The 27,411-nt window shown below is 44.0% G+C and overlaps 4 protein-coding genes across 8 annotated transcripts; 1 reads left to right on the top strand and 3 right to left on the bottom strand.

The window, feature by feature from the left end:
• Positions 1–47: 47 nt before the first annotated feature.
• LOC147159670 (coronin-2A-like) lies at positions 48–5,640 on the bottom strand. Of its 3 annotated transcripts, none has more exons than XM_086059414.1 (14): positions 5,457–5,640; positions 3,945–4,145; positions 3,762–3,878; positions 3,544–3,693; positions 3,272–3,472; positions 3,093–3,209; positions 2,751–2,855; positions 2,633–2,669; positions 2,194–2,309; positions 2,042–2,132; positions 1,823–1,962; positions 569–733; positions 269–337; positions 48–166 (listed from the first exon to the last, which is right to left on the bottom strand). In XM_086059414.1, exons 1-14 carry the CDS (start codon positions 5,469–5,471, stop codon positions 101–103), a joined length of 1,590 nt encoding a protein of 529 aa, XP_085915540.1. In that variant the 5' UTR covers positions 5,472–5,640; the 3' UTR covers positions 48–100. The 3 variants fall into 3 exon arrangements, with proteins under 3 accessions (XP_085915540.1, XP_085915538.1, XP_085915539.1); XM_086059412.1 differs by having other exon boundaries at positions 2,553–2,649; XM_086059413.1 differs by having other exon boundaries at positions 1,823–1,959; positions 2,553–2,649.
• Positions 5,641–5,970: 330 nt separating this feature from the next.
• Positions 5,971–8,605, bottom strand: LOC147159669 (uncharacterized). Its single transcript, XM_086059885.1, has 10 exons — positions 8,269–8,605; positions 8,087–8,152; positions 7,902–8,005; positions 7,351–7,492; positions 7,250–7,276; positions 7,101–7,180; positions 6,936–7,026; positions 6,548–6,622; positions 6,338–6,481; positions 5,971–6,265 (listed from the first exon to the last, which is right to left on the bottom strand). The coding sequence occupies exons 1-10, from the start codon at positions 8,330–8,332 to the stop codon at positions 6,144–6,146; spliced, it is 915 nt and encodes a 304-aa protein (XP_085916011.1). The 5' UTR covers positions 8,333–8,605; the 3' UTR covers positions 5,971–6,143.
• Positions 8,606–8,980: 375 nt separating this feature from the next.
• On the bottom strand, positions 8,981–17,044 carry LOC147159668 (FHF complex subunit HOOK-interacting protein 1A-like). 3 transcript variants are annotated; one of them, XM_086060197.1, is made up of 18 exons: positions 16,930–17,044; positions 15,980–16,167; positions 15,257–15,545; positions 14,997–15,180; positions 14,377–14,598; positions 14,145–14,307; positions 13,968–14,079; positions 12,822–12,923; positions 12,675–12,731; positions 12,508–12,594; positions 12,160–12,327; positions 12,015–12,094; positions 11,680–11,855; positions 11,496–11,607; positions 10,456–11,411; positions 9,993–10,171; positions 9,526–9,646; positions 8,981–9,419 (listed from the first exon to the last, which is right to left on the bottom strand). In XM_086060197.1, exons 3-18 carry the CDS (start codon positions 15,359–15,361, stop codon positions 9,190–9,192), a joined length of 3,054 nt encoding a protein of 1,017 aa, XP_085916323.1. In that variant the 5' UTR covers positions 15,362–15,545; positions 15,980–16,167; positions 16,930–17,044; the 3' UTR covers positions 8,981–9,189. The 3 variants fall into 3 exon arrangements, 2 of the variants coding, with proteins under 2 accessions (XP_085916323.1, XP_085916322.1); XM_086060196.1 differs by having other exon boundaries at positions 16,065–16,167; XR_015090586.1 differs by having other exon boundaries at positions 9,272–9,419; positions 9,993–10,178; positions 16,065–16,167.
• A 1,004-nt stretch (positions 17,045–18,048) lies between these two features.
• LOC147159667 (carboxypeptidase Z-like) lies at positions 18,049–27,053 on the top strand. The gene is made up of 11 exons (XM_086060019.1): positions 18,049–18,360; positions 19,163–19,192; positions 19,684–20,058; positions 22,027–22,254; positions 22,326–22,567; positions 24,096–24,257; positions 24,331–24,489; positions 24,608–24,743; positions 24,875–25,014; positions 25,085–25,184; positions 25,933–27,053. Exons 1-11 carry the CDS (start codon positions 18,270–18,272, stop codon positions 26,283–26,285), a joined length of 2,016 nt encoding a protein of 671 aa, XP_085916145.1. The 5' UTR covers positions 18,049–18,269; the 3' UTR covers positions 26,286–27,053.
• Positions 27,054–27,411: the final 358 nt, after the last annotated feature.

The following is a 27,411-nucleotide window of genomic DNA, read 5'->3' as shown; positions in this document are numbered from 1 at the left end:
TCCATCAGCCCCCAAAATAATTTAATTCAAGAAGTGCACAAATAAAGTGGTTTGATCCTTTTATTGTGGTTCTGTGCTGAAAACGTGAGCATGTCAGCTGTCACCGTGTTGCGCTCTGGTGGTTGTTGCTGCATCTGACTTCCTGTTCCAGCTCGGAGATTCTCACCTGTCAGTCGGCAGCAAGAAGACTCGGGTTAGCGGGGAGGGAAGCCGAGCAATTGTTTTTACGCTGCCAGCAAGATGGACGCTGGCAACTGCATATACTGACGTCTTTCTGGTCGAGTATTTCTCTGAGACCTCGGATCTCCTCTTGCTGTTTGTAGAACGCCTCACGGAGCTGAGAAAATAAGGTCAAGATCAGATTCTCAAGTGATTGATCACCCACTATCGGGTAATTGGAATTGAGCTACTAATGTTACAGGAAATTGTAATTTTCTAAGAAATCAAATTTTATTGGAAGAAACAATATTTTGAAAATATTAAAACAAATTTTCATGATGTGCAACCTTTTTAGAGCTCATAGTAGCTACCTTCAAATTTTCTATGCTGTCAAAAACCTTGTTTTTACCTTATACTCATTGGTGGGTGGCGGCCTCTCCGTGGGCTCACAGCAGTGGGGCGTGACATCATACATCCACAGCTGCGACTCCTCGTCTGGCTGTGTCCCTGAAAGCTTGTGCTCCTCTATGTGGTATTTGGCATCCTGGTAGGCCAGCTGCTCCTCCAAGAAGTTCTAGTGCACCAAAAACAAAAGATGCATTCAGTTTTGTTTGCCGTCATTACTCAGCGAATTGTTTATTCATCCGCAATGTCAACATGGGATGTACTGCATTGCTTATTACGCTAGAACAGGCGTCACTAAATTTCTTGAAGCTGAGCTACTTCTTAGGTACTGATTAATGCGAAAAGTGCTACCTGTTTGATCGCCGACACGTCTGAAAACACATTTGCTCAAAATATCTTTAATAATGTTATGGTATTGTAATGCCCTTGCACTGTATATAGATAAAGGGTGACACAGATGCTTTTGCTCTTCCAGTCGCTTTACTCCCACAAGTGGTTAACAGAATGCATATTCATTCAAGAGCTGCTATCAGCCACAGCCTGCGCCCAATCACTCTGCACATTGACCTCCTCACGTCAACCTTCAAGCTTATGTAGTAGCACTCTTACGCCTTCATTTGAAATGTTCCTTTGATCATCTGTTGCTTTTCTTCTCCTTAGCAAATACATCAGACACACTTATGGCAAAGTTGTTACGGGAAAATGTCCAATAGGCAGACTACAGCTTTGATACAAAGATGTGTGCAAGAGAGACTTTTGAACATCTACCAGGACAACTGGGAGACAACAACCCTCGAATGGTCAACTTGGAGAAAGGCCGCTCCAAGTTCAAGGGGACAGTTGCTCTGCAACAGGGACTGATACTCCCGCATCGGATTAGCCAGTCATGACCGACGTTGTACGAGAACAAACACCTAGAGTGCCACTCCTTAGTCTTTCGAGACTGAAGGTTGCCTTGCCCCCAGAAATCTTGCTCAACCTGGTGTTCAGGGATGGCTTGGGAACACAATTTGACCCTGGAAAATATTCGTCAAGGGTGGGGGCAGCAAACAACATGCACTGAATCGTTTTTGTCGATGGGGGCGATTCTCCAATGAAATAGGTGGAATCGCATTTGGCCGACAGAACTGAAGGGAGTGCGCCACGGTCGGCGACATGCGCAGATTACGGTCAATCGATGGAGGGGTGCTGCAAGAAGAGCACCGGCAAACCCTAATTAATGATATTCTCACTAAACACCCCCCCCCCTTGTTGGTACCTTTTCAATGAGGCCAGGGGTCCAGTGTGGTAGCACTTCTGTGTCAGGGCCCTTGGGGCACCAGCTTTTCTTAGCAAGGCTTTCTGTGTAAGGGTTGACTACTCTAGTGCCAGGATGTAGCGATATCAAGACTGGGCCTGCTGGAGCCAGTGGAAGAGTTTCTGCTGAGTCATTGTGGAAGACCATCATCAGCTGTCATTGTTCAGACGGTTCACTGACCTCTGTTGATTCCTGCTAGCCACTCTTGAGCTGTCATGGCGGCCCGGTTTCCCGCAGTCATTGGGTAGAGATCCTCGTGGAATGTCGTTGACTGATAGGACAAAACATTGAACCGTTCCACATTGTTAACCAAGCTCACAAAGAAAACCAACCTTCTTGCGTGGCACAATCATTGACAACGGTTCCACCAGGCCTTTGACGGCGATGAGGCGATAGAATCGGAAAATCTCGCAGACGTTGACATCCAGGCCACGCTTTGGCATCACTGCTGCAGTGCGACAAAGACCATGTTAGCATAGAGCAAATCATTTGGCCTTTTCAAAACAGCCATATGCTTGAACTCTAAAGGTAGCTGCCATTCTCATGTTGAGCTAGTTTCTGATGTTTGAACTCTGCCACTGATGATTTTGATTTTGTTCTACAGCAAAAAAGTAGCCAATTGATTTGAACATTTGTCTTGAATTGTATGGACTTTGAATTTGTCTTGACCTCATGTTGGTCTGCATCTCACCAAGTCCTTTGTGAGGAAGCGGGGACCTGAACTCGGTCAGAAAACTGATGTAAGGTTTCTCCGTACTCAGCTCGTAGTACCTGATGTTCCCGTCACCCTGCAGCACACACACCTCAGCTGAAATTCAAGTATTGGACTTCAATGTTGATGTAAAGCTATGGCAGCTTTGTGTGTCACATATTGATTGGACGTACTAACCTTCCCAGCTAGGTAAAGCATGTCGGTGTCTGGATCAAAGAAAGGGAAGAGGACGCCTGCAGAACCGTCTAAATCTTCTTCGTATAGAGGCTCCGACAAGTCATCCTGCTCCCAATACAACACAAGATGATGCTGTTGCTTCCTTCCTGTCTTTTTGTACGATCATAAACTAATAAAGAGTCAGGTATATTTGGCTTTTGGGTGAAACTGGATGAACCTAACCCCCAGTACAGGTGATTATGATTTAACATTCTTTCAACTTTAGAATCTATTTGTCCGACTCTTAAATGTTTCCATACTTTTTGCATTACTTGCTAGTTTCTGAAACGGAACAAAATTTACCGGGTCCCAGAGGACGATCTGTCTGTGGTTCCAGGGCGAGCAACCGGTGCTCAGCAGCATCTTTAAGCCTCCGATGTACATGACTTTGCTTGCTCTGTGAGACTTGTTGCAGGACACCTACAGTAATAGCACACAAGGTCATGCGTTCTTGTCACAAGCCTCACAACACAAAAACACACCTGGAGAGTCCTTCCTGTGCGAGGATCCAGCACTCGAACGCGTCTGTCCTTGGACGCAACTGCCAGCCGGTTTCCTTCTTGGTTGAAGCTGACGGACAGCAGCAACATCTCTGATGGGAAGCGGTGGTGGACGGGCGCCATGATTACACGCACCGGACATCTGAGCACCGCCCCATCTTGGGACACGTCCCAGAGGAGGACCTAGAGCCGAGAAAAAGATCTGTTCTGGATCTATTTCTAAGACCATTATTGCCTTTATTTGGGCCTCTAACCTTGTAGTCGTACGCCGAGCTTAGAAGAAGGCTCTCGGCAGTCGGGTGCCACTCGATAAGCCCGACCCTCCTAGAATGACCAATCAGAGTCTTCCTGGCCTGGGTTAGGTTCCGTTGGATGCCACAGAGCGGAATGTCCCAGATTTTTACCTGTGTGGTGACACGTTTAGCCGTGTGCGCCAGTAGAACGAGAGCAGAAGACAGGAATCTACAATCACCGTGCAGTCCTCCGAACACGAGGCAATGCAGCTGTCATCAAATGGGTTCCACTTGACATCAAGAACCTGAGCCCTGTGACCGCACACCCTTGGATGCTGAGGGTCGACTCTACCTGTCTAAAAGATTGAAAAGTCAAACATCTCCTTTTGTCAGAATACTGATGATTATGACGGTGTGACTACATGATGGATGGGCAGCACCAGGAAGGACCCGCCCCCGGCGCACTCGGTCACCATGGCGATGAAACAAGGATTGACGGAGCAGTACTGGTTGTCATGGACACCACGTGTGATGGGAATTCCATCGTAGCTGTGCTCCCTGCCGCACGCTTTCCCAAAGACGTGGCGGAACTTGGAGCAATGAAAGGATGAGCGCCACGACATCTGCAGGAGAGGAACGGAAATGTGTGTGTCTACGATGGGTACAGAGCCAGCCCGCCCGAGGCATAAGAAAACTCAGCGGCTTTTGTGGCCACCTGACCACGAGGGGGGCTGAAAAATGTGAGCATTTAAAAAAACAAAAAACAAGTGTTGTACAGTTGTACTTTGACTCACAAGTGCCCCAACTTAAGAGTTTTTCAAGTTTAAAACTGTCGCTTGAGCGTTATGGTGGGAGTGGGCCCCCAAATTTAAATTCTGTTTTGGACCCATTAAAGGCTTGGACTGCAGTGTGTGTGTGCCTGCTGAGGCCAATGTGCTGCATGATCAGGTCACATCAATTATGTAAATGTAATTATTAGGTTTAATATTCTCATCAATAATAAATCAATACACACGCGCACACAAAGTGACAAATTGGTCATCTGTAACAGATCACCCCTCATGTTAAATATTCATAAGTGGCATTTAAACTTCCTGTTTGGCAGATGGGGGTGGAAAGCAAGACAGGAAGATGCACTGAAAGCATCTGTGAAGGAGTCACACGCACTACTTGATGATGAAAGTTAATTGGAAATGACTTTTTGTAGATGTTCGTGAAGTCAGAGTACGCAACCATACAACAACATGGTATCGTGTTGTTCTCTGGTTGGGGTAAAGGTTGTTTCACTGTCATACTAATGTTGCTAACGCTAAGCAACAGCGAACACCCTAATTCACAGAAACGCTCAAATGTACTCAATTTGTTGCCAAACAGTCAGAGAATTTTAATTGTTTTTCACTTCCCAGTGGTTGTACCACGCGAATAAGAAAAAAGGTGAAGGTGGCTGGTAAATACTTAAGATAGCAGGGCAGTCATTTTTTTAACCAGTAGGTGTTGTAGACCCCAGCTACAGTTTAGAGACATTGTCCAGGGCAGGATTTGGTGCCCAGTTAACATGGTTCTTTCTGTTCTGCAGCCTACAAGGGGGAAGGTGCAGAAAAGGACATGTTTCTATACTTACTGGCTTGGTTTTCAGTCAAATTTCTTTATTTAAGACACTCTGAAAAATTATGAAAATGGCTGCAGTTGTATCCAGAGGTTAGTGAGAAGTCCACAGACTCCACAATGGCTGGTATGTTACCAAGTAGAAAATGATTTCATGTAGCCATGCTTCCCTGTGGGGCCGCATATAATGCACATGCCAGAAACCGCCACTGACTTGCATCACGGTGACCACGCCACAAAGCTACAGATTAGCTTGGCACAAAGACTGGAAATGGAAGGACCAGCGTGTCACTTATTCAATGTATGTCAATATTATTACTCTGTCTTACCTCTGACACAGTCATTTAGAGATGACACCTGGCAACGCCTAGACGACAGCTGGAAAAACACCTGGATGAAAGCTGGGCTACCCAGCAAGCGCAGACCAGTCTCAAGTACCGTAGAAGCACTGCGTCCCGCTGACTTGTGTCAGCCACTCACGGCCCCCACCCCGCAGCGCGTCACATCGCCTCCTGATCTCTGATGTTCTGCCTCCCCGGGCACATGAGCTGAGGGGGTTTTATGCACGGCTGCCCGCACACAAACACACTGCAACATGTGACACCGTCGCGAGACACGCTGAGGTGGCCTGCTGATGACAACTTCACTGCTGCAAAAGGTGCTAGCTGAGTTTCACACAACTCAACCTCAACTAACAAACAATCTCTCTTTTAAAATCATGTACTGTAGTATAAAACAATAGAGCATTGTTTCCCCAACCTTTATTGAGCTGAATGGCACAACACCAAACAAAAATGTTACAAAATCACACATTCTGATATAATTATGATATTGTCTCAATTGTGAAATCTGGGCCTGTTTAATTGAACACAAAGCTTTAAATCTGTTGTATGAAAGGCAACAGGGTAATACGCAGGTTAATTGTACATTCTGCCATCTAGTGGAAAAACATTTCATTATTCTGCCTATCACTATATGTTGCAGGAACATATGAATGAAAATCTTTTTCAATCTCATCAGTCCAAATAGGAGGAAGCGGGTGAGGTTGAGGACGAGGAAGCTTCTGGAGAAGCGATGAACAGGTTGAACGGTAATAGCTCATTCGGGTCCCTTTCAGCCAACAAACCATTGGAATCAGCTAAACAGAACATAAGATAGAACCACAAAATGTTATTTCCACGCAAAATGTAAAACACCTGTGTTGTCTTACGTGAGGTGATGTCGTCTTGGTCAGGCTCCTTTTCAGTGGCTACCGATGAATCAGACTTCTCGGGTGAGTGGCCCGTGATTGCCAGTTTGGAGTCTCTGATGTCAGAAGCCTTCGAGTGGTTTACATGCGCCTCTTCTTGCAGCACTGTGAAGTTAAGGTACAGTCACATTCCTGACACCTGATTCTGAACTTATAAGAAAAAAACTGTACCATGCCCCTCTGTTTGTGGAACTGTGCAGTTGGCCACTGGAGACATGGAATGGTCACAGGGGGTCTCGTGGCCTTCTGGGATCACATTTGTCAGCATATGGGATCTGAGCTAACGGAATTATCAGCTTTTTTTGCTGGCAAATCTGGTGTCAGACTACCAGTAACTCTTTGCTAGTCCAATTACTTCAGTGTGGTAATAGGATTAATGTACCTTCTGCCATCAAAGGGAAGTTTATGGGCCAGCATTACTGATTCTGAAGGCCCCGCTTAGTTTTGATTGATGGCCCACAACTGGCTGTAGGTTGGCTGTCTGAACACTAACACCTTGCACCAGCACTAATCATTACTGGCACCAGTTCAGTGTGAAAAGCAGTATTTAAGAGTGCACCTTGGTCATCCAGGTCAAGGACCTCAAAGTTGCCCGCAGTCTCTTCCGCATGATACCCAGGAGCCGCACGGCGTAGGTTAAACGAGTATGTCTGCAAGGAACATCAAGCAATAAGAAGATCACTCATCCATTCTCAAGGGTGAGGCGTGCCACTGTCACGCTTACCCGGGACGCCCTCCTCAACAGGCAGAGGATGATCAGAAGGATGACTATCACCAGGAGCAGCAGCACCAGCAGAGCGTAACCTAACGAGCCGGTGGCGGCATTTTGTCAAGGGTCCAAACAGAACATCAACATGATCACATTATTCTTACCCCAAGCATGGGAGCCCGCAGGGGATGCTGAAAGAGACATCCATTGTCAGTAATGCCATCCACTTGTTCTGGGTGCTGGTGAATGTCCATTTTGACTTTACCTGCCTCTGTTGTGACACGTTTTGTGGAAATTGTGGAAACTACAGTGATGTCTGCCGCTGGTGTTGTGGTCTTCTGCTCGTCAGGATCATGGACTTTGCCGCTTGGTGTCTCGGTTTCTCCTTGTGTCCCAGGTGTTTGTCCCTATATATTGAGGTTTAATTATTGTTTCTGTGGCAGCAAGATTTAAACCACAGATGTGTGTTTAATTTGGAAAAATCCAAGAAGCTGAAAAGATCTGAAGAAATTAATGCAGTTGTTTCGAACAATGATTTTCGAAGTGTCATCCGGGTACTCACCGAATATGCTGAAACTGTGCATAATGTAACAGATTAAACGGGGGGTCCCCTCCACACACACACACACACACACACACACACACACACACACTTAAATTGAATTTAAATATTAATGTAATCTTTACAAAATTATTATATTTTAATGAATTCATTATGGTGGCCCTTGAGGAGCCAAATATATATATATTTTTTAGACGGTACTAAAAGTTTGATAACTGGCTTAGGATAATCATGAAGGCGGACATCAGTAGCACCGTTGCAGTTGACAGCACATCAAGTTGATTTGCCAAAGTCCGATTCTGATGGGACGCCATTGGTGTTGTCGATGACTCCATGGTGGTAGACGCTAATGTAGGAGCTTCAGGAGCAAATATGAAGGAGAAGACATGAGATGCGGACTGGCAGGAAGACAAACATGTCAACTCCATTTTGACTGTACCTGAGGTGCGGTTCCCTTGCATCGCCGTTTGGTTTTGTCCTTGGCAAACAGACGCTACTGCTAAAACTGAAAAGACCAAAAGTGTTAAGCTTCATCTGGAGACTTTGTTTGTCTATCCATGTGAAGGATGCATGAATGTCGAGCGCCTTTCTCCACCGTGTGAGGTCTGAAGCTGCACCCACCGAGGAAGGCGAGTCGAAGGCTCATCTTCATTGCTGTTGAACAGACGCTGATGCAGCTTCGCATCTCAGTCTGATGAAATCCCGCCAGAAGGCTCCCCTGCCGGTTTTATGCCTTGTAATTTTATTGTGCGACGCTCGCAGCACTCTGTTGGCCTCACTTTTCAGGAAGTGAGACACCAACCACACGGTGAACAAAGGCCACAAAGACACAGGATGTAGTTGCTCGCTCTCCTCAGTTAACACACTAACATGAGATCACTACCTTTTGTCCAGATTGAAAGCTTGAAATCAAGTTAAGTCGGTGGGGTGTGGATTTGCCGGTCAATCTACTGTACATTGCCACCTTCACCTATCGTCACAAGCTGTGGGTTGTAACAAAAAGAACAATATCATGTATGCTAGCAGTTGAAATTAGGTGATGAGTGAAAATCTCGGTGGCACAGGCATCTGTTAAGGATGACACAGGGGTGCCTCCTGAGTGATATATTCTGGACATGTGCCACTAGAGGGAAGCCCAGAAGATGACCAAGGAGACAGGGGAGAGAAGTCTGACGAATTTCTTAGGAGCACTTTGGAATCACCCCCAGAGGAGCTGGGTGAAGTGGCTTGGAAGAATGAAATCTGAGCTTTCCTGCTTAAAATGCTACCCCTTTACCAACCCCCGCATAGATGGAAGCAAATAGATTGATAATAGTGAAAAGGACCTTCCCCAAACTGTCCCCACAAAGGTTTTTCTTTTAATTGTATGAAAATGAAGAAAATACATTGAATCCACAAAGACACAATGAAAAGAAGCTTTTGTATTCAACATAAATAGAATCATTTACACATTGTGCAACACAAAAATTCAAGGGCTTCCAGGACATATAAATAACGAAGATGGCTGTTCAAAATGTAGTTTTCAGGTGAGGCCTGCCTCTGCTACTCCTCTGTAGTCCAGTCCGGAGTGATGCTATGCTCCAGGGCGATGGCGGCCAGCTCCTTCAGGAATTCTGCATATAGGACAATGGCGAATACTCGGCCTTTGTCTTGGGGTGGGATGGCGGGACAGGGAGGCAGCAGACCAAGGTGGGGGGCTGCTAGAGAGTTCCTCACAGAACCGTTGGGAAAGGGGCGGTCCGGATCTTCAACGCCCTGAGACTCGAGGCTCTCTAGAACACATTTAGATGTGTTGGGCCTCAATGCGTTTCATCATTAAACACAGGTTCAGCATTGTTTTGTGGACAAGGGGACACTGGAGTAGTAACGCTCACTAACCTTGAATCTTGCTGTCTTGGTCTTTAGCCAACAAGAACCTCCATGCCTGTGTGACCATGGCGGGGTACTCTGGTCGGTCCCGGATGTAGCGCTCAATTTGGCCGTGAAGTGACACCAGCACCTACTCAAGCACACACACATTTTGATAGAGCCTTAAGGCTGTGGTTTTCAAGGGGTCTGCGAGTCGTAACTTGGGGGTCGGCTTTGGCTTTGGCCATCAGGAAGCAGTATAAACAGTCATAATGACACAAACTAAAGTAACTAAGTGATTCAATAAACCGCAGTCATTTTAGTTGTTTTCCACCAGAGATAAAGAAGTTATGCCTGGGAGCATTGTTAAATGTTATATGTGAAGTACACCATAAAGTATTCGTATCTCAAGCTTGCGCTCACAAGTCAAAGTAATTGATGGCTCCTATTTCTAAAAAAATCTTAAATAAGGTAAGTACAGTATGTGCGCGTGTTACCTGTTGCAGTGTGCACACACCAGCCTGCTGGTGTGTTTGTGTGCTGAGCAGGAATGTTCTTAGCAGAGGTTGCGGGTACGACGCTAGCTGAGCCAGAATGCCTGTCACCAGCAGGTTGACGGCGATCGAGTTCTCCAGTAGGTTCTCCAGCCGGGACAGAAGGACACTGATAAAGGGCCCTGTGGCATCATGGGAAAATATTTGTGTGAATGAGATTTGGTGAAGAAATTTGCATTAATAATTCAACAGTGAATCTGCTGTGAGGATATAACTTTAACCCAGCAAGCTGGTGAACTGGAGAACGTGGACTGGGTCCACTTGGTTGAGTTGACCCTAAACAATGAAATTGGTCTTTTGTACAACTATATGGCTTTGCCTATTGAGGTTGTTTACAAATCGTGCCATCAGAGAAAGCTGTCCTTTTTCACCTGGAAGTTTGTGATGTCATGGTCTATAAACCCACCTGTAAATGGAACACTGTGCCTCTCCCCATCTTCTTCTTCCTCCTCTTCCATTATTTCCTCATCTCTTTCCTCTCCATCCTTACAATCCTCCTCTACCAGTCTTTGCCTCAGCTTTTGAATCCGCCTCCTGAAGGTGGATATGTCATCCAGGATGTTGTCGCACTCTGGCTCTGCCCCTAAAGAGTGCATTAGTTCATGGTACTGGGACAGAAAGTCATGGTTGTCACCCTGGACTTTGTTGTCAGGCAGATTTGGCAGCTGATAAGTGGAGTCTGTGTTTGTCAGCATTGGATTGCCGTTGAGTAAAGTGTGACTTTGTGCGTCCAGTGCGCAGTCTGCATCACAAACGTCAGTAATGCCATCGTTGATGTCCTCACTTCTTCTCGACTGGCTTCCATGATCCTCACTCCGTCTTCCTTCCGTCCCTCCTTCCTCACTCATCCTACGTGATGACATTATACAGTTAACGGTTTCATGTACTGTCCTTCCTGAATCGCCGCCTCTACGTGCTCGTCGATTCGCTGCTATAATTTTTTCCAAAATAGCATCCTTGGCATCTTTTTGGGCCACAAGATCGTAGACCAGAACATCCTCCTCAAATTCATTCTCCTCCACATAGGCGCCGTGCACCAGCTTGATGGCGCTGCGTCGCATCTCTTGGATGTGGCGAGGAGGTAAAGGTAGTAAAGGTGCGAAAGAGCCACCAACCGAAGACGACGGATCCTCATCCACAAAAAGGTCATCCCACTCCAGCTCCAGAGTAGAGCCGGGTCTTCCTGCTTGGTTACTCTTAGATACAATGTCCACGGAGGAAGAGGTTGGAGAGGCACCAACGGAGTCGCTCTTTAGTTTCTGTTCCATGTCTTCATCATTTGTGTCCTCCACTGTTTCAGATAGGTCTTGGACAGGTGGTGGGTTGTGGCCGTCGTAAGGTGCAGACCAGTACAGACACCCCCTGAGGGACACCATATCAACACAATTTCTTGGCACCAGATGCTGCCAAAGCAATATTTTGATATCATCGCTATCGGCCACTGACCTGTTGGAGGCAGCGATGGCTTGTCGGGCATCCGAGAGGTAATGGAGGTAGTTGCCTTCCATTAGGAAGTCAGAACCTCGCCAGTAACCAACACTGTCAGCTACTGACACATCTGACCAACAGAGCACAAGTTCAAATGTGTGATGGCCACACCATCACCAAATAACCATCACCAAATACCCACCACCTGCTCCTTTGGGCCAGTGAATGTGCTCTGAAGCTCCGTTTGTGTTTGGCAGGTGGACGGGGCACCAGGAGGGCAGGAGGAGCAGAAAGGAGGCGGTGCTCGAGGAGCACCAGGCCTTATGCTTTAAGGAGGACCGCTGGTTCCTGCTAAGGTGGCTGCAAGCAATTAAGAACCTGACGACACATGACACGTAGCTAAATAAGTGTTACTCCCCTAAAGCAGGTATTCCTTAAAAAAAAAATATGGATTCAAGGAGAAACCTGTCCAAGGACCCCCTCATAATCCTAAGGCCAAGTGCATCCTGAATTGCCTATTTTTTTCATCGGGCTGACCTGAAAACGAGCTGCAGCATGACGTCCTCACAGAAGAGACCGATGAGCGTCCTAAACAGAGCCAGCGACACCGTACCTAACTGAGGAGCACCATGTCGTGGTCATCTCATTGATTTGGATTTGGATGTGCTGTCAGACGCGTTACCTGGAAGGGTGTGTTGACTCTGCTGACCAGCGTGTCCAGGATATGCACGTTGTCGTGGGTGTGCAGCAGGATGAAAGACAGGAAGGTCTGCAGGAGGGCGGGCTCAGCGATGGAGCGCAGGAACAGGTCCAGGTAGGCTGTGGTCGTCATGACTTCCTCCACAGTCAGCTGTACACAGACACATGAATACTACAAAACTTGTACAACTTTGCATTACAAAAAGCTAAAAAAAAAAATTGATGAAAAGAACAAGGATGTAATTAAAGAAATGTGAATAGAGGAAGCTTGGGCAATAATGTTGAAAACTTCGAATCAACAAGATGAACAACAAAGGATGTGTTTGTGTACCTTATGTAGTGCAGGGGCCAACACGGGCACCAGGAACCCATTGTGGATGTAACTCAGTAGTTGGGAGCGGATGGAAGGATGAGTCACCTGGGAGAGAGGTTAGGATGAAGCACAATGTTGTTGTCTTTTTAAGACCATTATAGTTTGTGTGAGGGTTTGTCCATTACGCTGGTAACGGCGCTGCAGAAGCCAAGCGAGTGCAGGAAGTGGACAAGAGCCGGAACCTGCCGAAAATGTCACATCGGTGTCATTTGCTCATACGCAATAATGCCCTTCAAGATATCACACTCTCTGTGTTTGGTGGTCCTTGTTACCTGTTGCCAGTTGGGCCGGTCCAGACAGTGCCAGTCTTCGCTGTAAACCTGCAACCTGGCTGGCAGAGAGGAGTAGAGGCCAGAAAGACCAGTGGCCAGAACCTGCACCCAGTAACACAGCTTGATGTTTAGTACTGTCACTGCTAAATCACTGACAAATTGACATTATTGAAAAGGAAGACAATCTGTAATTTTGGTACAGATTTCAGATTTGTTTTATTGTGGGCCAAATCACTTCCCCGTGCCGCTTTCCTAAAGGTGAATATGGGTCACAACACAAAACAGAGTTTATGGATCAAAATTCCAGAGTGGATTATGTGGGAAAGGAACACGAGAGATTTTTAAAAATTTGGTTCCTTAGCCCATGGAAAGGGGAGGAGCCACAGATTCAAGCGCAAATCAAAACAAGAGCAGCGTCGGTGGCAGTGATGCTGCTCCATTCACAGGCAGCAGATTTGCTAATCCCGCCCTGGACCGCCGGCCAATCTCGTGCTGTTTTACTAATCTGCTCTCTACATGAAGATTGAGGTCAGCGTAGTCACATGGCTTTAAATCTGAAGGTGACATGTAACGTTGGTTGCCACACACTAAAACTCCTCAAATCACTATGTAGTTTTTTTCTATATCGTGGATTAGTGGACTATGTAGTTCACAAAAAAAAAAGATAACTCAAAATCCCATAGTAGTGATCAGGGAGTAGAGAATAAATAAATGATTAAGAACGTTGTGTGTGAATAAACTAAATAAATGAATAAATACGTAAGGAATAAGTAAATGATTCGTTTGTGATAGATTCAACATGGCCTGTAGTTTGCTGTAAATAAACACTGAGCCCGGTTTCCTCTAATGGCTGATGGTGAATGTTGCACAGCGCCCTCAGGTGGTGTGGAGCCCTCGCCGCCCCTCTTAAAATTTAACCGGGAGTAACTTTCCCCTGACCAAACGCCTTGAGCTTGTTAGTTTGTTACATAACGTGCGACAGTGAGATCACAATGAACTGCCACCTCACCATTAGCGTTATCATGAAAAACATTCATCAACTAACTCATTTTTTAATTGTTCGTTGAGGCACTTTGAGTAGTTGTGGTGGTGTTTTTATTTGTTCATAAATAATGTAGGTTGTGTGTGTGTGGGTGGGGGACTTACTGGGCAGAAATACGTGTTCTGGGCAATGTGCTGGGCCACGCGAGGTTCGGAAGCCGAAAGCGACATGATGAGCAGAAGAGCTTCTCGGGCCTGCTGACCGACCGGACCTTGTCTGAGGGAGTTGAAGGTTCAGCATGTTCTGCTTGGAAAAATTTTGACTCAATGTGTGTTAAGAACCTGTGCGTGTACGGAATAAGGAGGGAGAAGAGCAGGAAGTTGGCGGCGCCTTGGTCCTCGCTGGTGTGGAAGAACAGTTCCAGCACCGAGGGGTCCTTCACCAGAGTTGCGCACAGCCGGTTCAAGAGGAAGACCAGCTCTGCCTCCACACAGCTGCCTGTCTCTAAAAAAAGTGAACATGCTCAACCGAGTGGACAATTCTCATGAGACGACATCACATAGCGTAGCATACCTGCACCAGCGCCGCCGCAGGAGGCCAGTAGCGTCATGAGTGGCCGCAGCAGCGGCTTGTGGTGCAGCAGTGGCTGGTGGGCCTGGGTCAGGAGCATCTGGTACATCCTGAGCTGCTCCAGTTTCATGTCCTCAGTAAACTGTCGCCTCAAGCTCCACAGGAACAGGCGCTCCATTACACCCTCCAGAACCACAAACTCCAAAATGGGACCCATCGCTCCTCCTGAGGATGAGTATCACCAGCATGTTTATGGCAGTGTTGGGGGATTCAAGTCATATGACTTGACTCGAGCCAGACTCGTGTTGCCATTTTGTTTCACTTGTCTTTACTGCATGACTGATTTCTATTGTGTGTACAGCACTTTGTATGCAGCAATGGTTGTTTTAAAGTGCTTTATGAATTAAGTTGAGTTGAGAGTTGAGCATAGTGACGTGAAACTTATTTCAGTTGGATTGTTTGACTCCCATGGCTGGGTTGAACCTGTAAGCACCTGCTAAAAATAGGTGAGAATGGTTGTTTGTGCTCTGCAATTGGCTGCCGACCAGTCCAGGGTGTCCCCCACCTCTCCCCCAAAGTCCTTAACAGTTACTACCTGAAAGACTGATTGTTTTGGCACTCACCTTGACCCGCCTCCTCCTCCATGAGCAGCAACAGCATGTGTTCCACATAGTTCTGAACGGCGCTGGCCTCGTCAGCTGGGATAGACGCGAGGCGGGCGCCGCCGCTGCCGGCGTGACCCGAGAGAAAACTCAGCGCGCTGGTGCCGCTGCGGCCCGGCTCGTATTTCTCCAGGATCTTCACCACCTGGAGGCCAAGGAAATCCGGTGAACTGGGGAAGCCATCACATGACACTAGAGGCTATTTAGAACTCCAGGCTCACCTGCGCCCAGTGATTCTTAAACACGATCATGCACGTCTCCGGGTCCACTCCTCGCAGCGTCAGCGACCTCCTGCGGTCGCCGCCGGCCACAGATAAGGCCATCATCCTGACTTGTGGCGGGACGGCTGCGGCATGCTTGGAGGACGGCGTGCGGATCTGGCCGTTGCTCTCAGCCCAGGATCAGAGTACCCATCTGATCTCTGACAGTGTTGGCTTGAATTCAAAGCACTTTGTGCTACTCCTTCTGGTGTGTGTGTGTGCCTTGGCCACTTGGGGGCAGTACAATATACTGTAGATATGGAGAAACATACGAAGAAGATTTTCACAACTGACTCGGTAATTTTCAGTAATGTTAGCCAATTTTCGCAAAAGATAATATAATAATAATAATATATATATATATATTGTTAAATTGTCAGTCTACTGTCAGTGCATCGTTTGTACTCAAATATTAGTAACTTAAAGCGCTATAATGCCGCCACATAGATGCTATGAGTTACCCCGACTATATAGCATTTCTTGTCATCAGCATTAAGATAGCCATTTGCAAAATGAAATACACAGCTCTATTTTACATTTAATTTGACATTAAACATTAAACTGTCACCATCTAGAAATGGTGTCATTTTTGTACTCATATATCGAAACACTTGTAAGTCACGACTCGTATCTCAAGGCACCGCCGTACTTTATCTTTACAGAAAAGATTTAAAAAGCACTTACTCCACTTCTATGTTAAATTGTCCTGAGCAGGACTAAGAGGTTGTCAGCAGCCACATGTAAACAGGAAAACGAGAACGGGACCCACCCAGAGTGTTCCGGGACATTCCGTAAATTCCCAACTCCAAGAAATCCTTATAAGCACCTCCAGCACCGCAACATGGATGTGCCAGTCGCTGGCTGACCGCTGCCTGGGAGAGAAACACCATCAAGTAGCAAGTGCTTACAAAGATCCCGTCCACAACGTTCCAAGTAAATCACAATGCCCTACTGTTGAGTTATTTCAAAAACAGGCCAATGAGTTTATCATTTGGTCAGTGGTGGGTGATCACCTTGTCGCCCTCACAAAAATAGAAGCCCTAACGTGTTTGTGGAGGAAGGAGATTAATCTCGAGTGAGATGGTGATGTTTAATCCCAAATGATCTGCATGTGTGTGTGTGTGTGCTGTCCCCATTAATCTCAGACTGTCACATGCCATCACACAACCAGAGATTAAGCGCACAACACAAAAGGAGAGCTTCTTTTTTTTTTGAACGTGCTGTTCATTTAAATGACTTTTTCTGACAATGACACAGTGCCATGTTGTACAACACACACACGCACGCACACACACACACACACACACACACACACACACACACACACACACACACACACACACACACACACACACACACACACACACACACACACACACACACGTGTAGAAAGGTCAATTTGGAATGTTTTGGAGTTACGGTCGGCCAACATTTACAGTGTCTTGAAATGACTAACATAAAAATGCATTTTTTTCATATTTAAATGACATTTTCAACATTGTATTCATTTGGAATACTAACAAATAACACAATTTCCGATGATGCAAAGGCTGGTGCTATGTTGCTGTCTATTACACAGAACTAATATTATATTTAAAACAAGTCAAACTAATAATTCAGTTGTTTTTATTTACCTTGGCAGCTGTGATTTAGGGGCCTGGCATGGTAGTCACTCCTGAGGGACGTCCCAAATACTTCGTGAGCTGAGCTCCACTTCTGGGGCTTTAAGTGTCTGAGCTGTCAATCAATGCAAGGTCATACTTGACCACGCCCACTGGTTGCGCACGCCACGCCCCTGGGGAGGCAGACCTATTTACTTGATGTTTTTCATTTTCATAAAACGCTTGCCTTAAGACTATGGGACCCAATATCATATTTGCAATATATATATAAAAAAAAAAATATATATATATATATATATATATATTTTTTTTTTAGGTGATAATTGAAACTATAGTGCCTTCTTTTAGCGTTTATTACACACCTATTTTAAATTTGTTTTAACTGAAGTCTATTTTAGCCGTGCCGTCGTTTTGATCCCCAGGTTGGCCGAGCTTCCTTTTATGGATGTGGACCACTGCAGGGGATCTTCATTAAATGCTTAACAACCAGAAAGGCAGCATCCCATCTAGTATTCAGTTACTCCGTCATATCGGAGCAGTACAGAGAAGTCCTGGCCACTGTACAATACTTGGAGAGCTCATCATTTTCAAAGGTTGTGCACTAATCACTGTCTGTCATTTCCTAAATTTGGCTATCATCTAATAAACAAAAATTAGCTTTAAACTCCACTAGCTTAATGCAAACTCATAATGGGAAATGCCGCAGACAGGCTAAAGAACAGATTCAGTACTATAACAGTACTCACAGGCTGTTCTTTATCCTCTGCAAAGAACAATTATTACTGCAGCCTACTGAGCAATTTAGATTTCACTGCAAATTTCCAACTTTCATGTAAAATTATGCCACGTTTCTTATTAAAAACATTTCATTGCACAGGTGGTTTCTGGACTCAAATCAGGTTTAAAAAAGGCAGTACTTTAAAGTACAGTAACCAAATATTTGTACTGTAAGCCGGCTATCAATTCAGGGGCTCTCCACAGGCGGTAGAAGTATTTGTACTTGGATACTTATTTAGGCATCAGCAACATAAAATGACCACAAGGGGACAGCAAACAACACCTGATTACGCCTCTTATTGGCTTACGCGACGTCACGTGACCAAAACCCCAACCTTTACGACAGCTGTTTGACTTTACGACGCGTCACCTGTCAGCCAGCCAATAACGGGCCTCAGAGTTCCCAACTTGTTAGTTCTTAGTTGGTTTTCGCTGGCATCAAAACACTATTTGGCTGGTTCGTAATATAATGTCGATGCGGCGGAGGTTGTAATAAAGTCGCGCTTACGAGGGGGAGTGCTCTCTTTTTTCTTCCTTTTTTTTTTGCACACTCGCTGGAACACAAAGTGTGGAAAATGCGCATCATGCTCCTCATCGCGCTGCAAATTCTCAGCGCCGTGCTGCTGGTGGCGGCTTTGCCTCCACGGTGTGACTCGGAGGTTCGAGGTAATGTCTGCTTTTGTTTGTGGGTTTTGTTTGCCATTCCACTAATTCCATTACGCGTGCATGCTGCGTCAAAACGCACCGTGGTTGCGCTTCCTGCCGTCCTCCTCGAAACTTTCAGTCTGCTTTTACAGCTTTTGCACAATCAAAAAGTTACCCCAGATCTAATTTTTAGTCAACACTGGACCGAAGTAGTATTTCCTATGTATGCAGTGCTTTGGACCTCATGTTATGCCATTGCCATATATACATTTTATTCACATTATCGTGATTGTGGCTGCATAACGTTCCATTAAACCAGCTGTGGATTGCAGTGGAAGGTTACGTGTTCAATTTGCACAGTATTTTGTAATGTTAGGAGAGCGAAAGTGGCCTTTTGTACAAGAATCGAGTTGTATTTCGATGTGAAAGTTAAACATTTTCAGTTGAAGTTCAAGTAGGCTATGAAAACTAAAAACACTCAAGCCTACCAGAATAAAAGCAAATTTTTTTAATGACATAATTTAACATATATAGATAAAAAAAAATTGAATATTACAAGAAAAGTCAGGAATTTTCAGAACTTTTTGATTCATTATTACATGAATAAATTCTACATGAACTTCAGCAAGAATACTATCATTTTAACCAAAACGTCCTAACGTTCAATGATAATTTGGAAATTTCTGTTGTTTTGCAACAACAAAGTGATTTTACAAAAGCAGACTTTACAAGGAAAATGTAACCAACATGAAAACACACCTTGATGCTTCATGTCTTCATTTGACAAGAAAATGTGTTCTAACTTTGCCTGCGTGTCTTCCAGGTCACTGCAAGCCAATCGTGGAAGAAAAACGTGAGTGTTAAACTCTTCCAAGGAGGAGCTTTCAAGACCTACAGTAGTCTCTAACAATAAGTCACACTGATGGAATGTGACTTCAAAAGCCATCCGGCCTGTGTCACATGTGTTGCATTTGTAGATGATCCACAGCTGCATGAAATGTTCACATTCTCATTTCCAGCAGCTCATCATATGTACAATCTCACTGCCAAACAATAATGTCCCCCCAAAAAATTACTAAAATGGGCGAATTTCTATTTTTTTTGGTGAAAACAGGGACTAGCCTACCTCAAACTATAAAAAAATAAAAATGAGATTGAGAAAGGGCTTTTAATGGCAAGTAATTTGCCAGTTTTTATCGGCTAATCTTTGATCTCAAATCCAAAGCGAGGCAACACCGCCGCCTACAGGGATCTGTTAGTCATTGCAATGTTTACAAAGCTGAGTTTCACTTAATAATCACCTTGTTGAAAGTCCATCCCTGCCCTTTTCATTTTGCGCTTCAGCCAAATGCGAGGAGATGCAGCTGTCGTACTGCGACGCCATGGCCTACACGCACACGCTGTTCCCCAACATCCTGGGCCACGGCAGCCGCCAGGAGGCTGAGAGCGGCGTCGAGTACCTCCTCATGAGCGTGCTGGAAACGCTGCTGGGCGGCGAGTGCCACCAGGAAGTGTGCATGCTGGGCTGCGCTGTGCTGGCGCCGCGCTGTGAGAACGACAAGGTGCTGAAGCCATGCCGGCGGGTCTGCGAGGCCACGCGCAAGCGCTGCATCCACGCTTTCGAGGGGATCCAGATGGCCTGGCCCTATTTCCTGGACTGTGACCGCTTCTTTGTGGCTGACGAGGAAGGATGCTACGACCCGCTCCACGACCTACAAGGTGAGTGCCGCATTCACGGCTGCTTTTTTTTTTTTTTTTTACTAATGAAAAGTACCTGCAGGAACAGGAACGGAAAACTGTCAGGCTAAAGAAGTTAACGCCAATGAATGACAATGGGGGGGGGGGGGGGGGAAGACATTTGCCATGCCAGAAAAGGAAGGGACAGCCTGCAGGAACAAGAACTCAGACTAAAGAAATGACAGTCCTATAGTGATTTTTACATTGGACAGGAATGGAACTAAAGGTCGGACTAAAAAAAAATTGCACCAAAAACTGCTGTTTAACAGGGACGAAGGACAGTTCTCATGCAGCAACAGGACCAGAAAGTCAGCAGGAAACAAGAGATCAGTCCAAACAAATTATGTCCCCACCCTCCACGAAAAAAGCACAATAAAAAAATACGACGCAGAACAGTGAAAAATGACACCTTCAGGAACAGAAACTCATATCAAGGACATTACAGTACTGTAAAAACAGCACTAGAAAGGTAAGGACGCTGAACAGCTTTAATTTATAGTTAACTTTTAGCAGGAACAGAAACTTAGATTGAGGATATTACTGTCGAAATAGCAAGGATTGGGTTACTGAATCATCTTATTTGAATAGGGATAACTCTCCTGTAGAAGCAGGAACAGGAGTGCAGACTTCATAAATTGCTCCAAAAACATCACAGCAGCATTATGACACTCAACTGTTGAGTGAGATTGCTAACTCCACTGCAGGAACCAGAACAGAAAATCAGAAAAATATTTTTTTTACCCCAAAAGCAGCACTGTAAGGATTATGAAGCTGAACAGAGATCTCGCAGGAACACGGATGTAGGTTAAGGATTTATTTTTTTTAAACCGCGGCAAAAGGATGACATAACTGGTCTTTGTTAGTTTAAGAATGACAACTTTGATGCAGGAACAGGAACCAATATCTCATACAACAGGAACATAGACTAAGGAAACTTAAAAAAAAAACTGCACTAAAAAGATTGTGACACTGAATGGTCTTTGTTAGCTTAAAATTTACAACTTCCAAGCAGGAACAGTAACAGAGATCCCACAGGAACAGGAATGTAGACTAATTACAAATTTTCTTAAAAAGAAACAGCACAAAAAGGATGATACCACTGACTGCTCTTTAGTGAATAATCACAACTATCCTGCAGCAACAGGAACAGAGAGTTGTACGGAACAGGAACATAGGTAAACAAACACGTGAGGCAATTCCCTGTTTATTTGCAGTACATTGACAAGAGAATCACAGCTCGAAACAATATCATAATCTGTCTTGCTTGCCAATATGTCCTTTTGTATTTCATGTCGTCATTAAATTGACAAACAAATCTTATCTTCGCTAAAGACTATTTTCATATTTTAATTTGACTCAACAAATTAGAAAACAATTGATTTAAAAAAAAAAAGTCTGTGAAACTCAGGGAAAGGGATGCTTCGAGTTAAAACATTTTGGTTTGGTTTTGCTGCGGAATGTTCCCATCTGGCATGCACACTTACTCGTCTGGGTCCAAGAAAGTTCGAGTGGAATGCCAGATTTCCCCAGCCTCCCTTTTTCTTCCGACTGTTTTCATTGGACACTTGTTTTTATTTCATTCTGATCTTGATTTTTGCCGTCACGTGACCCGACTTTAGTGTCGAGAAACATTCCAAGCCCATGGACAAGTTTTTTCCCCCCTCAATTACACTGTACAGTATTATGAGAATTAATGATGTTTTTTTAAAGTTGTGAGAATGAAGTTTTTACTACAGTAAATTAAAATCAAAGAAAAAAATTAGAACTGTTTTGAGAATAAAGTTATTTAAGTCATAGGAAATTAGGCTGATTCAAATTTCCCATACAATTGAACAGTCATAACTTATGTTTGCTATCACTGCTCTGTATTGAATATAAATTACCGGATTCAAAAACATTCTGTTGGCTGGGTGCCAGTTGTTAAAAGTCGACTCATTCCTTTGGTGGCAGCGCAATCGGACGGCGATGACGACTACATGTTCTTGGACGTGCCCCCGGTGGAACCAGCGCTAAAAATCAAATACACGTATCACTCCAACGCTCAGCTGAACAGCATCTTGAAGAGGACGGAGCAGGAATGCGCCGACATCGCCAGAACCTACAGCATCGGCCGCAGCGCCGAGGGCAAGGAGCTGCTGGTCATCGAGTTCTCCGACAGCCCCGGACAACACGAGTTGCGTAAGTTCGCTTCTGTCAAAACCATCCATTCAGAATCCATCCACTGGTCCTGAGCAAGTATTTTTGCGCAGTGGAGCCGGAGATGAAGTTTGTGGCCAACATGCACGGGGACGAGGTGGTGGGTCGCCAGATGCTGGTCTACCTGGCGCAGTCCCTGTGCTCCGAGTACCGCCTGGGCAACGAGCGCGTGCGCACCCTGGTCAACACCACGCGCATCCACATCCTGCCCTCCATGAACCCCGACGGCTTCGAGGCGGCGCTTTCCGGCCAAAACGACAGGAACAGCGGCGCCGACGACGACGATGATGAAGTGGTCAGTGCTGATCAGGGAATCTTTTTCTTTAAAAAAAATACAAATAAATATTAATTAAAAAAAATCTTAATAGTATGCAAATTATTATTATTTTTAAAATTAAAACAAGACATTTTTTGAGCAAAATTGTATAATGTGAATACAATTCAATTCCTTATAATTTTAAGTTAAATATATGACAAAATGTTCAATGTTACAGGAAAATAAGTACCTGAAAATAAGCACTGAAGTGGTATGGCAATACCACTTGGAGAATCTAGTCGTATCGTTAGAATTAAGATGTAAATTAATTTCAAAATCTGTCATAATACTTCGGGTGGGCCAAAAATTCGATTCTTATAAGAATCACGATTCTCATTCAGTACGATTCAGAATCGATTTTAAATGTCCCAAAATCTATTTCATTTAAATTATTTTTAATTTCCCTTTGTTTGTGTGTGCCGTTATTGGGAGCACTGTTCATGGTGTACCCGATTTGGCCACTTAGGGGCAGTGTGGTTCCACACGGTCTGATACACTGTTAAGTTGTAGCCACATTAGAGAGTAGAAGGAAAAAGTCACGATCAAGTTATTCCAATAAAAGTTGTTTTTTTTGCAGCTTGGAGCCGTTCTTTTGAGTGATAAAAGTGCCGCAAGTATTAGTGAGTCAGACTGGAGTAAATCATTACGATTCCTTGAACATCTATAAATTGAAGCAAAAATAATTGACAATCAAATAATTTTGAATCAAAAAGCGTTCTTAATCGAAAATCGATTCTGAATCGAATCGCACGCCCCAAAATCAGAATCGAATCAAATCGTGAGACATTCAAAGATTCCCACCACTACATAATACAAGACAGGAAGTTGAAATATTACAATATTAGAATCCTACAGATTCTAGTCTGTTTTTAAAATTAAAAATGGCACATTCGGATTAAAAAGACGCAGTGGTGTAAGAAAAATGTTGAACTATTCTGAGAATAACAAATGGAAAAAGTCATAAAGTTGCGAAGAAAGTTACAAAATGTTTAATATGATAAAATAGTGTTATTTTTTCCAAATAAAAAGCATAAAAAGGCATACTATTATGTGAATAACTTGTAGCTTTCAAATTAAAAAAATATATAAAAATTCACATTGTCATGTTTCTGTGCTAGAAGTTGATATAAAGTCATCATTACCAGGAAAAAAAACTGTCATAAGACTCTTTATTTTTTTTTATTTTTTTTTTATGGAAAGTGCGACAGGGGTTCCCTCTGGTGGTAACAAAAATAATCACTCCATTGCCTTACAGATCAGTTGCATTTAATGCGGAAGAACTGTTTGTTTGTAAGCATTTATTTTAGTACAATATTCACTTAACTTTTATTTAAAATAAATTTGATAGTAATTATTTTTGGAGTGCATTTTTTTTTCATTGTAAAATGAAGCCCAGTGGTCTGCGCATTACGTTAAATTGCCTTCCAAAAATGTAAATTACTAAATACTTTTTCAGAATAAAACCTGAGAGCTATTTTACGATTTGTGTTTTGTGTGGATTTTCTAGGGTCGTGGCTATAGTTCCCCCAACGTGGGCAGGAACAACGGCCAGAACATCGACCTGAATAGAAACTTCCCCGATTTGACTTCCATCGTTTACAGTCGCCGCCGCCAAAAAGGCTACCGCACCGACCACATCCCAATCCCTGACCATTACTGGTTTGGCAAGGTACGGCATGACGTTTGGTTTGATCAATCCGGCACACATGGACACAACCTGTTCTTTTTGCTGCTCGGCAAAGGTGGCACCCGAGACGTATGCCGTGATGAAATGGATCCGCTCCATCCCGTTTGTGCTGTCCGCTAACTTCCACGGCGGCGATCTGGTGGTGTCCTACCCGTACGATCGCTCCAAGCACCCGCTAGATCTTAATCTGTTCTCCCCAACGCCGGATGACAAGGTCAGCAATTTTTTTTTATGCATTGTTCTGTTATTTGATCATTATTTTTAGAATATGCTACCTGGTGCCCATACGTAATCCTTTCTGTTAGAGATGAATGCAAATGAATATTTTTCAGGTATTTAAGTTTCTGTCCAGAAGCTACGCAAGCACACATGAAAGCATGTACAACGGGAACACTCGCTGTGGCTCGGCTTACTCTCACAGTCACAGAGGAACCGTGAATGGAGCGCAGTGGGCCAGCAACACAGGAGGTGAGACAGTTCCGGACGTGGCCGCTGGAGGGAGCCAAATGACCAAAAGTTATGCCGCTAAGCCTCTCTGGGTTAACGACGCTGTTTTTTCCCCTTTTTTGTTCGTTTGTTTGTATTTGTTTGGTGGCCAGGAATGCAAGACTTCAACTACCTCCACACCAACTGCTTTGAAATTACAGTAGAGTTGGGATGTGAGAAATTCCCACCTGAGGAGGATTTGTTTATCAGCTGGCATGAAAACCAGGAGGCGTTGATGTCGTTTATAGAAGCAGTAAGCATTCTTGGCCTTTCTGCTGTTCTTCTTTGGATGCCTTTAAAAAAAAAAAAAAAATTCTCCTCAGGTCCACCGTGGTATCAAAGGTATTGTAAGAGATGCAGAGGGAAACGGAATCAAAGGTGCAAAGGTGTCGGTGCGAGGAATACGCCATGACATTACTACAGGTAAATACAATATGTGTTTGCCAACTGCTGTTAGCATCCGTGTTTCGAATCATGCATTTCTTGTAAATGTTTCACTGCTTCATGTCCCTGCCAAATTTAAAATGGCAACTATTTCTATTAGTTTCAAAGTTTTTTGAGTGTGACAACCTAGAATTTTTTTTATTGTACATTTAGAACGGAAATTTTGATTAATCGTGAGTTAACTATTGAAGTAATGCGATAAATTACAAATACAAAATGTAATCGTCTGACGCCCCTAATTTTTAATAATCTTTCCTTTTCTTTTTTTTTATTAGGGGCATCAGGCGATTAATTTTTGTAATTTTTTTTAATTAATCACATGACTTCACTAATTAACTCAAGATTAATCACAATTTTTATATATGTTCTAAATGTACAATAAAAAAATGTCTAGGTTTTCATACTCTTGTTAACAAAAGTGGGGAAAAAATGTGAAACTAATAGAAATAGTTCAAATGAATTTTTGACGTCTATAGCTATAGTTAATACAGATTATGTAACTATAACATTTGTTTTTATTTTGCTTTGCATTACTCAGCATTGTAAATGGGAATCTGTTCTCTATTGCTTAACCTGGATAAATAAAGGTTAATACAAAAAAATGGCTGACTTGAAGTATATAAACAAACTTGTATTAGCTGATCTGTTGAACCTCAACACTACAGTTTTGTTTATTGTTTTTCTCAGCAAGTCTAAAAATCAACACCCCTTTTTTCTCCTGAAACAGCTGAAAACGGAGAATACTGGCGCCTCCTCAGCCCGGGCATTCACATCGTGTCGGCCACTGCGCCCGGTTACTCACGAGCGGCCAAGAAAATCCACCTACCTCCCATGATGCACTCCGCCGGACGGGTGGACTTTGTCCTGGAGAAGGCGCCGCTGGAGCCCGACCAGTTGGAGGAGGAGGCGGCGGCAGACGCGGCCTACGAACGCTTCGATCCCAACAACCAGTACGAACGCTACACCCAAATGGCGGACGTGGGCCAAGGTCGTACGGAGAGAGTGGAGAAGCCCTGGTGGTGGAACTACTTCGTCCTGCCGGGAGCGCCGTCTCCCACCTGGCTGCTCTTGAGCCACTAGCTCACGTTTTTCATGCTTAACGCTTTGCTCTCCTGTATTATCTAATTACATTTGTGCACCTTATTTCACACTTGTACAGTGAACCCTCATATATCACTAATTCCAAATCCACACGCCAGTCAAAATCTGGGATCGTCAGACCATAAATACGAGTCCACATTTGTGTACATGTATATGATTTGATAATTCACATAAATCATTTCAGTGCCATGTTTTTCAAAGGGAGGATTCCTTTCATTGACTGCAACATAATGACATCATTTGTGTTCAGTGTTGAGTGCCGTGGAAGCAACACCGCGGTGTTTTCCATTCAGGACACAACATGATTTATGGCTTGTGGTTACTTACACTGTCCCGTCAAATGAAAGTCATGACTAACGCACGAGAAGACGCCAAACCCTGAGCCCAGCATGAATAATGCTGATAAACGACAAGCTTTCAAGCATTCACATCCTTAACGCCGTATCGCTTCCGACGACAGCGTGCATAAGCGTCCCACATCGCGGTGCTCAGTGTGGTGTAGTGTTTCACATGGTTCTGGCCTTTGCTCATAATATCTTCCATTTTCCAGAAGAAAAGTATGCTGGATAGTTTCCAGAAAAAGTTATGTGATCTTGACTTTTTGACTCACCACTTTTCTGTATTCTACTATTACTGTCTGTTGAAGAGGTCTTACCATGAAATTTTGAAGAAAATTATTTTTTTTCAATGGGCATTTTATTAAATGTAAAATTGTAACTATTAAAAATAAAAGTCCATCCATCCATGCATTCTTTGTATGGTTCATTCTGCTGGGGGGGGAAAAACTGCTGTAAACAATTGTCACAATTGGAGGCTTTTCTACTAGTGAGGAATATTATAGAAATTACTGAACAACATTACACAACTATTCGTCAAAATCAGTCAAATATAAATGTTTTAGAGCTCATTCAAAAACCCCACGTCAGATCTACATCCACATCTGGTTATGATATAGAGAGAAATTAAATATTTACAGTACTATTCATATATCAATATTTATCATCACTGGTAAAATACATTGTTAGTTGAAAACTCTCATGAAAACAATTTGACATTTCTCAAGCACAAGGAGAAAACATAAAATCATAAAGTCACATGAAATCAA

The sequence above is a fragment of the Leptonotus elevatus genome, chromosome 17 (genome assembly GCF_054856555.1).
Source record: "Leptonotus elevatus isolate MCC_2025b chromosome 17, RoL_Lele_1.0, whole genome shotgun sequence".
Classification (NCBI taxonomy): domain Eukaryota; kingdom Metazoa; phylum Chordata; class Actinopteri; order Syngnathiformes; family Syngnathidae; genus Leptonotus; species Leptonotus elevatus.
Note: the sequence above shows the minus strand (reverse complement) of the source record. Positions and strands in the feature narration are given on the sequence as shown.